At 36.6% G+C, this 10,275-nt stretch overlaps 1 protein-coding gene and 1 non-coding gene across 2 annotated transcripts; both read right to left on the bottom strand.

Moving 5' to 3' along the window:
* Positions 1-1,778: 1,778 nt before the first annotated feature.
* TRNAA-UGC (transfer RNA alanine (anticodon UGC)) lies at positions 1,779-1,851 on the bottom strand. The gene has a single exon. It is a non-coding gene; the product is annotated as a tRNA-Ala (tRNA).
* A 2,069-nt stretch (positions 1,852-3,920) lies between these two features.
* On the bottom strand, positions 3,921-10,005 carry LOC149013075 (NEDD8-conjugating enzyme Ubc12-like). Its single transcript, XM_089159621.1, has 6 exons — positions 9,758-10,005; positions 9,476-9,583; positions 4,926-5,034; positions 4,600-4,678; positions 4,370-4,486; positions 3,921-4,292 (listed from the first exon to the last, which is right to left on the bottom strand). Exons 2-6 carry the CDS (start codon positions 9,576-9,578, stop codon positions 4,155-4,157), a joined length of 546 nt encoding a protein of 181 aa, XP_089015747.1. The 5' UTR covers positions 9,579-9,583; positions 9,758-10,005; the 3' UTR covers positions 3,921-4,154.
* Positions 10,006-10,275: the final 270 nt, after the last annotated feature.

The raw sequence follows: 10,275 nt of genomic DNA, 5'->3' as shown, positions 1-10,275 counted from the left end.
AAGTTGGTCTCGGGTTGGCTCATATCGGGCTATTAATGCATAGGTCTAAAGTTATGGGACCAGCATCATTGTGGAGCAAGGATAAAATAACATACAGTTTAACTTAATTACCTTGGAGACCCTGCCATGGGAGGAGTCTTATGCTCCAGATGCACCTCTTGGCAATTGAACCTTCCAAATGCCTCAGCAGGTGAAGCCCATTTGCTGAACCTTCAAAGAGGACCATGTTTCCTAGGCCCAGAAAGACCTATTTCAGCCCATTATGCTTCCATCATTATTCACCCTAATGGATGAACCCCCCCCCCCCCGCGATAAAAAAGACACGATTTGGGATCCTCTCGTATTCTTTAACCACACATTTAGGAGAGGAACCCACCTCTAAGGATTGATAAAGTGAACCATAAACTCCTCAAAGGTGGGTCTCTCTCCTAAATGTATGGTGAAGATGTATGAGAGGAACACAATCCTCTATCCTGACAAGTAAAAGATTCAGACTCCCCACCCCGACTAAGTAGCTCAAATGAAAGCATAAGATGGAACATTACTAGAAGAACAACAGGATCATATTTGATGCCCGAAAGAGTACTTTTATTTAAACCCAACAAGGGAAGTTCTTAAAATAACATTATGCGACATTAGGGTTAGGTGTCCTTGCTTCCTAAGATCTACTTGATGGATACGTTTGGACTTTCAATCCATTTTGTAACTTATAAAAAACTTAAGGGGGGGGGGGGGGGAAATCTCATTCATCGTTGATCAAAATAAAATTAAGATTTTCATAGTAAAGGCAACGACCATATGAATGAGTGTACGTGGACCTTATATATACCATCCCACAAAAAAGTTGTAGGGACCGTTTTGTTAGCAAATGAAATCTCTCCATACTTGAAATCAGAGACCTTCAATGCAAAAAGAGTGGAAGAAGTCAAGCTATGGGATTTAAATACATGTAGTAGTGGAAAGAGAACATATTCAATTATATACTTTCCTAACTCCATCACATATTATCCGTAGGGTGAAAAGCTACGTAGCAAGAAAACCTACCATACATACCATGACACAAAACAAATAAATTAACAGTTGTGTGCTATTAATTTTCCATGGACCATGAGGTCAGAATTTTGGCACTTCTCACCAAAAAAAATTGAACTGAAGCAACCCCAGAGCAAGATATTCAAGCGAAGTACAAAATGTGGGTGAAAGAACTATAAAGAGATGAAAAATATCCTCTGCAATGATCATAGAAGCCTAACACCTAAAGGAAAAAAATGGTCTAATTTCAAAAGTGGGTTTACATGTTATCTCACCAACCTTAAGAAGGAGGAGTGTTGCTCAGATTGAGACACAGAGGAGATAAAACAATCACTTCATTTCACTTTCTGTTTTTCTTTTTTTGGTAATAACCCCATTTCACTTTCACCATACCAAAATGTGTTCTTTCATTCGAAGCAAACCCTGTATTGCCTAACATGACACAGAGTGTTTGGTATTTTATCAATACACTGAAGTTCTGAAAGTGATGAAGTGAATTAAATTAAGTTTTTTAATCTATCTTATGTTAGACTACTGGTTCAATCTAGTGTTCATATACTAAAGATAGGCTTCATTAAACACATAATACGTAAAATAATACCCTAATCGGAGAGCTCACTCAGCTAATTGTGATAAGCTTTGGATGAACATCATCAAAGAGAAGAAGTTTGTGAGCAGATCATCCATCCATCAAAGGAAAGTTTGTATCTGTTCGCTTTTCATGGCGGAAAAAAAAAATTAGTTGTTGGAGATGCAGGGGATCGAACCCTGTACCTCTCGCATGCAAAGCGAGCGCTCTACCATTTGAGCTACATCCCCATGTTGTTATAATAAAATGCATTTTTATATTGAAACACATCTTGTATTGCCTAATAGACATCAAAGTTTTGAAACTAATGAAATAAATTAAATCAAATATTTTAATGTATCTCATATTAAATTGGTCTAGTCTAGCGTTCATGCACTAAAATAGGTTTCATTAAACACATAACACATAGAATACAAGCCTAATGGAAGAGCCCATCATCAACTAATTGTGATAGGCTTTGGATAGACATCATCAAAGAAAAGAAGTTTATGTTTATACAGCATATCCATCATTAAGGTAAAAAAAATCCATCATTAAGGCATTGTTTGTTTGTAAAGTAAATAGAAATGAATGAAAAAAATAAATATATAGGACCCACATGTAATGGAGTGAGAGAATAAATAAAAAAAAAGGAAAGAAAAAGATTTAATGAGACTATAAAAGGGTGGGGTGGAAAAAGTTAAGTAACATCACCTTCTCATCCATTAAACCAATCAATGCTTTGGGATTTCATAAGGGCCTGTTTGATTACATAAATTCAAAGATTTCAAATCTCTGGATTCATGAATACGAGATTTATACCCATTTGGTTGTGAAAATCCCTAGATTAATGAAATCTAGAGATTCATCTTTTTACACTAAGAACGTGAATCTGTAAATTTATGGGTATTATAAAGGCGCTAAATATTTGTGCATTTATAGAAATCACGTCAACTAAACAGTTTTTTAGGATGAATCCACCACACATTTCATTCTATAGATTAGGTTAACCAAACAATTAATTTTATGAATTATGACTCTATAGATTTAAAATCTCTAGATATTTGAAATCTTCAGGTTTATCTAATCAAATAGGCTTAAAAAATTTATTTTTTCTCACCTCACTTTTTATATAGCAAACAAACAACACCCAAGGAAATGTTTGTGTACATCCATTCGCTTTTTGTGGTCAAAAACCCTAGCCGTTGGAGAAGCAAGGGATCGTACCCTGTATCGCATGCAAAGTGAGATCCACTACCACTTGAGCCTTGTTAATTTTCTTACCCTCTTTTTTCTTTACTTTTTTGCCTATGTCGAAATATAATTTATCTAAGCCTTGTAGAAAATAACATCCAACAATTCGGAATTGGATAGTGGGGATCGGCTGAATACTTCTTTTTCTTTCTTTTCTTTCTTCTTCTTCTTTTTTTTTTTTTTTTTTTTTTTTTAAATGAGGTTCATCCAGGCCAGCTTGCGCGCACCATGACTACATCCTCAAGGCGCTTTTTATATAATTAATATAGGCGGAGCTTCAAACTCTGACCTCCTACATGTAAATGTATAACAGATACTCAATACATCAATATCAACCATTTGATATTTCCACAATAATTGAACTTCAATTACTTAATCTACATCATTCATTTTTTGGAAACTTGCATGGGTCTTCCACCAACCCTGATCGCTAAACTTACGGATTAATGGTGTTATTGAAATTAACCAAGTTATTGAATTTCAATCATATTAACGTCCCCCTTTCCCATTTTGCCTTGTTCCCATTGATTTATACAAATATTAACTCATTTTTATCAGTTGATTATAACAAACTTACATCTAAAATTAGGATACTCTATTTGAAAGTAGAAGAAGATTATAATTTCCTCACACCTTTCCACTTTAGGTTTAAGAGGGAGATGCACTTCATCAAACTCCAAAAATTTGTGGTGAGGAATGTGAGTAAAACAAATCCAAACTCCAATTTTGCATTGATATACATAGATAATTCAGTTTAATAGGATGATTCTCCAACCATACAGTCTATTGGTTTTTTCTGGTAACTCGAGAAGTCTACAAATTTTATTTTGGTGAACTGTGGATATCTCAATTACATGACATCCAAACTTTTTTGACCAAGACATCTAAGCTAAGTAGAAACAAGAGAGCCAACATGAACCATCCATCTCCGGCAAATGAAAAGCACAAAAATGCAAAAGGTTTTAGGTGCGAAAGCGAGCAAAAAATTCACGAACAGAGACATCAAATGAGTAGCTTCAACTCCAAGACAAGCATGGGTCCCAAGTTCAACCACTTTCCGGCATAAAAACAAAAGAAAAATAATAAATATCTTCCCAAGCCAACATCACAAGAGAGGTTCTTAAGATACAGCAACAGACGAAATTTCAGCACTGATTCTTTTATAGACCCATCTGAACTTCCTTTTCCCAAAGAAACCAAGGGGTTAAGAGAAAATAAGTCCTTCCAACAAAATTTACAGCTCTTTAAGATCCATGACCATCTATATTTTACCAAATACCACTCTTTATACTACCAAAACCTACATGCACCTAGGGAATAAAGTTTTGCCCACATAGCCACCAGACATGGCCCTTCTAACATTGGATTCGAACATCTTCGGGTTATCCCTCAGAACTTCGGCCGCATCATGGTTGAGGGGATCCTCATGATTGGGTTGCTGCATACAGAAAACCACACAATCAACATCTGAGTGTCATAAAAAATCAGGAAGGACCTACCTGAAAATAGTAGTACCGTGAAAAGATGATACAATCCATAGATGATAGTGTTGACGTTCAGGACTGGTTTCCAATCTTCACGAAGAATGTTCAGGCAGACATTTCCTTCCAAGTCAATGTTAGGATGGTAGACCTGAACAAGTGTTTGACAGAACATGGTTGATCACAATACTGTAAGAACACTTACATGCCATGAAGAAATGAAACAAGAAGGCCGCTGTATACAGCCTAGAGGTGAACGCCAACCTTAGTCTTACACTTAACTTTCGGTGCCTCATGAGGGTAAATTGGAGAGACTTGAAAAGAAAATAAAAATGTTCCACCACTGCATCAGGAAAAGATGAGCAAACTGAATTTCAATCTTAAATTTTAGGGGAAAGATAGAAGTTCAAGAGAAAATTAAACAGAAGATGGATGGAAGGGGCTGGACATAGTTATCATGGCATCTAGGCAACCTGGGGCATCAAAGGGGAGGCTGGACACAAGGCAGCCAAGGACGCACTTGAATGCCAAAGAATTGTCTAGGCAATGCCTTGACAAGTAGGGATCATCCCTGGAAAAAGAGAACTCACAGATAATAGCCTTCATCAGGTTGAATAGTGACATTAAAGTTCATCAGGTCATCCTTGCCATTGGGAAATGATATTCCAGTTGTTTTGGGTAGATTCAGCTCAGTGATATCTGCCAAATATATAAAACAAAACAAAAGCAGCTGATATTAAACTTTAGGAAGACAGAAAGTTGAACCAAGGACTCATGAATGATGGGTATTGAAAAGAACAAACAAAAGGCAAGGATGGAAGTTCCACTACAGAAAATATAGTCCACATTGACATTAAGCTCGCATTTCCTTCACAAGATTATGAAATAATAAACCAAACTCATAATTCTGAGTAAGTTTTCTTGGTATGGCAACAAAATCAGAACTATCAGCTTTTTTTCCTTCTTTTTTTTTTTTTTATGTATATATGTATATATATATATATATATATATATATATATATATATATATATATATATATATATATATATATATATTTTTTTTTATATATTTATATATTTTTTTTTTTTTTGTCACAGTTTATAGGTCATTTTGCAAAATTTTATACTGAACTGAAGTCATTAATTCTATTTTCCTATATTGAAACTTCATTCTTTGTTATGGACTAAATATAGCAAGGTCTAGCGATGTCATAAGGCAAAAGTTTCAAGTTCCAGTGCAGAATCTATACAAAGACAGGTTCAAATATGTGTTGGCGTTTGTAAGCAAGAGAAGGCAGAAGACTCAAGCCCAGCCTGCCCTGAGTTCAAGCTTCATTCCAGGGGCGGGCCAGGTTGAGCCTGACTTAAGGCTAGGGTAGCTAGGCTCGGTTTTGCATGTGTGATCCCTAGGTCAAGCTACAATTCCACACCTTGGACTGGCCCTGCCCCAGCCGGGCCCGAGTGCAATTCTTACACCAAAATTTCACAATGAAGCACAATATTAGGCAAAAAGAAAGAGAAAACATAACAAATACAGCCAAGATGAAGATATCAAGACGATTGCATTAAAACTAAGGCAAAACCAAAAAGAGGGAAAAAAAAGAAGAAAAAAAGAGTACAATATCTTTAATCAGCACATTGGCGGAACCAAGAGGGTCAAGGAGATGTATTTTGAACTGAACCTCGGTCTTGGGTTCTATCAATGATAGCTTCGTCTCCATACAGTAAAATTTAACAGCAAAATGACAATAGGCAAGTGGAGTTTGACCTCCAGTTACCACAATAGAGAGGCATTACTTCAAGGGACCCAATCATAGTTGTCAAGGAGTCTATACAACCCCAGCCCAAGGCACTGGAGGATGGAAAAAATTCAAGGCACCCTTCCAGCAAAATGCTCTACCACTTTTTCTCTCAAATCTGTTTCAATCTATGTTTTGAGAATTGTAAAACCCCAAAGACTTTTTTAGAAATTGTGAAGATTGTGTCCCCCCCCCCCCCTCTTTTCTTTCCGTTTCTCTTGTGTGAAATGATTTCCTCCCAACTCAATTAGAAGATGATAACAAGCCTACAAAGCCTTTGAATGCTTTCAGTTGCATCTTCACTCATAGTTTTTGTTTTGCAGGTTTGAAGGAGGCATATCTAGTATGTCTTACCTGTAAAAACCATAATGGCCTTGTATTGGACTTGGTTTGCACCATATCGAACTGTATTGACGAATCATCACAACACCCACCAATACTGAGACATATTGGCCAATCTGATGTGATACTTAAAAACATATATCTAACTACCCAAAGCTGAGAACCAAAAACCTAAAAGAGCTAAAAAAGCAGGTCTCTCAATAGTCCTCCAATAAAGTAAAATCAGAAGTCTCTAAAATGGGTTCCAATCAAGTGCAAGTTCTAGTCAAATGTCATAGATTAAGAGATGAACACTCTAGCAAAGTCAGATGTTAATCCAACGGACAGCTTTGGATATATCAATGGATCATGGATATACTGGGGGAAAATTAAAAAGAAAGAAAGTTGCTGAAACAAGATTTTGGACTTGGTAACCACAGGAGAACAGCAGCTAAATCATAGAATAGCAAGTAAATATTAAGAAAGAAACTAAGAATGGTTAGTAAAGAATTTACAGAATAGAAACAAGCAGAAACCTCCAAGCAAGCACGAGGTTGTCATAGGAAATCGAAGAAGGCAGTGAACTGCAAACCATTAGGGAAATCAATGTATCTGGTCCAAACCTAGGCAGAAAACTCAGTAAAACTCTAAGGGACAGAATAATCCACGAAGATTAAATACTAAAGTTAGACAGTAAGCGCATGAAAGGAAAAAGTAGAATACGACATTGGGAAAAGAAGAAGAAAAAGATAGAAAAGAAAAGGCACCATGTCTCCCACTTAGAAATTGACTAGCATTTTACTAGTCCCAAGTTGCCACTGTAACTCACAGAAAGCATTGATGGTGCGTATGACACCTTCTTCTTTACTTAACATTTCATGGAAGTAAATAAAATATGAAAACCCCACATATGGTAGGGAGAGCACACTGCAACTTGAGTCTCTCCTCAAAATAGAAGCTATTCTAAAAGGTTATGAAATAAAAACTAACTACTGAATCCCGTCAGAGACTTTAATCCCTAATATTTGGGCATAAATAATAAATCCATTACAGTAGTAAGGACACTCAAATATACATATCCAATCTCGATTCACTTTAATGGTTTTGTTTGCTTCTGGCCTTCTCGTTCTTTTGAACTATGTAACTGTATCAGCCTGAAAACAGCAGGCGACCAGAAAAAGACGAATGGCAGGGAGAGGATAGAAAGGAATCTTGGCTTAAACACTCCCCCACCAAGTATCAGCATGATTTTCACCAGTTCCTAGACACAGTCCCACCACTTAAGCATTCCCCCGGTTAAACTTCCATAAGAAAGATGCTTATTATTTGCTCTTAATTCAACACACTTCCACTCCAGTTTATGAGCAGATACTCTGTGGGTTTGGTGACTAAAACCCACGTCTTGAATGAGAGATTTAAATCATATTATTCTGTTATAGCATGTGCCATAGCCATGACTAGCTTCCACACATGACCAAGCCATTGTAGTCAGTTGCTGACATTTTTCTTTTAGGTAAGGAATAATTTTCTGACAAAATTGTGTGTTTTCTCAACTACAAAATCATAATTCAATTTTTAGGGGTTGAATACATTATAAGTCAATTGACCACTTCCTTTACCAACTTTCTACCTGAGAATATTACTTCTTTTGCTTTTCTTCGGCTATGTCAAAGAGTCAGAAGTTACAATTTTGCAGGATCAGTGATAATCCAAGGAGAATGCATACCACGTGTTGGCATTATTCCCCAAACAGAAAAGAGATAAGAAAGACTTAATCTATTCCTTAAACTAAATATATAGACTTAAATCATTTCCAATAATAAATATATCCCCTAAGTTATACCCAAGTAGGTTTTTGTCTATTGTATCGTTCATTAAAACAGCGTACTCTCTTTCATACATAGCTAGGGCCATCACCTTCCATATAAATCCATACAACAACAACAACTACAAGCCTTTTCCCAACTAAATGGGGTCAGGTACATGGATCCTTGCCTTCCAACTCTATTTGCTAAGTTATACATATCCTTTCTTACCACTTTTCTTATAGTTATCTTAGGTCTGACCCTAGTTCTTCTATTTCCTTTGATCTGATTAAACCTCTTATCCGTACAAGGGCATTTAAAGGCCTACATTGAATGTGGCCATGCCACCTCAATCAATTTTCTTGTAGTTTTCATAAATTCATAGAGGTGAGAAAATAGTTAGATAAAAAGGTCAATACACATAGATGTATGTACACAGTCATGCGTTCAACCATTGAATGGGAGAGGGCATGTATTATTAAACCTCTGCCCCTCCACTCCCACCTCATCCAATAGTTGGAAGGCATGACCATGCACATACACAGCCATGCACAAAAGCCTGGCCTAGTTAGTTACTTACATAAATACCTGCCTGCAAACAAATTCGATAAAGTAAACACGAAGTGAATTGAACCTAATCTTAATGGAAGTTGTTCTTCCACAGCTTGTTTCTCCATTCTATCAATTGATCAACAGGAGAACCTTAAAAATTCACCAGATACAATAAATAAGGTAAGTGCCCTTTCCCCATGGTTCCTGGCACCAATATCAGTGTAGGATCAGGCCAATTGGCAGTATTAGCCAATAGGAATTGTATACTCTGTTCTTTTTATGGCCAGAGTAATCAAGTAAGATGACTCAACGAGTTTATCATGACCGAAGGTGCCACTAGAAGTAAAGTAACTTAGGGAAGGAGCTCAAAATCAACACGGAAACCTTGCCAATTGAAATTACATGTCAAATCGTCCGGTTATGCATTAAGAACGAAGAGAAATCCCATTCGAACATCGTAAGGAGATCAAGATTGTTGTGCTGAACCAATTTATAATTCTTTTAACACAAGAACATCTAGTAAAACAACCTCCAGCGAACACAAAGAACCAAACAAAACCTCTACTTAGCCAAAACTCGATCAGAACTGAATTTAAATACTTAATATTCTACAACAAACAAACAAAACAAATTCTGATAACCAAATTATAAGATAAAGCAAACCTTTATGTAGACGAAGTTCACCCGCCGATTGCTTCTTTACGGTTGATCTTCCGCTGGCATTCTCAGCACTCTGCTTTTCCTTCACTTTAAAAAGCCTAATCATTGTCCCTATGATCAAAAACCAAAAAAAAAAAGAACTGATAACCCAATATCCCCACAAGGCAAACGAAATATTTCACGAACAAGTCGCAACGAATTAGGGTTTTGGATGCATAATTAGACGGAGATTAAAGCGGATAAATTCAGACATAAAGGAAGCAAGGAAACCTATAATCTGACTACCTGATTAGAGAGAGTTCCCACCGATTTCTTAGACAAAGTTTCGCACAGCAAACGAGTTGTTCTTCTCTCTCTCGCTTTTCTCTATGCTTCTTTAACTGACGGGCTCTGAATTGAAGGTGGATTCGCTCTCAATCGATTGCGTCCAGTTCTCAACTTCTCACTCTCTCTCTCTCTCTCTCTCTCTCTCTACACTCGGCTCGAGTGAGCAAGCATGCTAATCTTCATTTCTTTTTTGGTTGAAAAGCACAAATCATTGATTGTGGGGATCCTATATTATATAGGGAGGCACTTAGATTAGATAATCTTCAAAATGAAAGAACGTCAGCATCGTAGTCCGTACTACTCACTTGGATCATGATTCCGATTCGGAATCTATTTCACCTTTTTTTTAATCCAACAGAAAATATTTTATTGATACTCCACATTTCAATATATTTACATAAATACCATATTGATTTCAATCCAACGGTTGAAATGCTCGACAGCACCTCACATCTACGAGGCACCTAATTTTTTTC

Source organism: Hakea prostrata, chromosome 6 (genome assembly GCF_041222555.1).
Source record: "Hakea prostrata isolate BN-2017 chromosome 6, UWA_Hpros_2, whole genome shotgun sequence".
Taxonomy (NCBI): domain Eukaryota; kingdom Viridiplantae; phylum Streptophyta; class Magnoliopsida; order Proteales; family Proteaceae; genus Hakea; species Hakea prostrata.
Note: the sequence above shows the minus strand (reverse complement) of the source record. Positions and strands in the feature narration are given on the sequence as shown.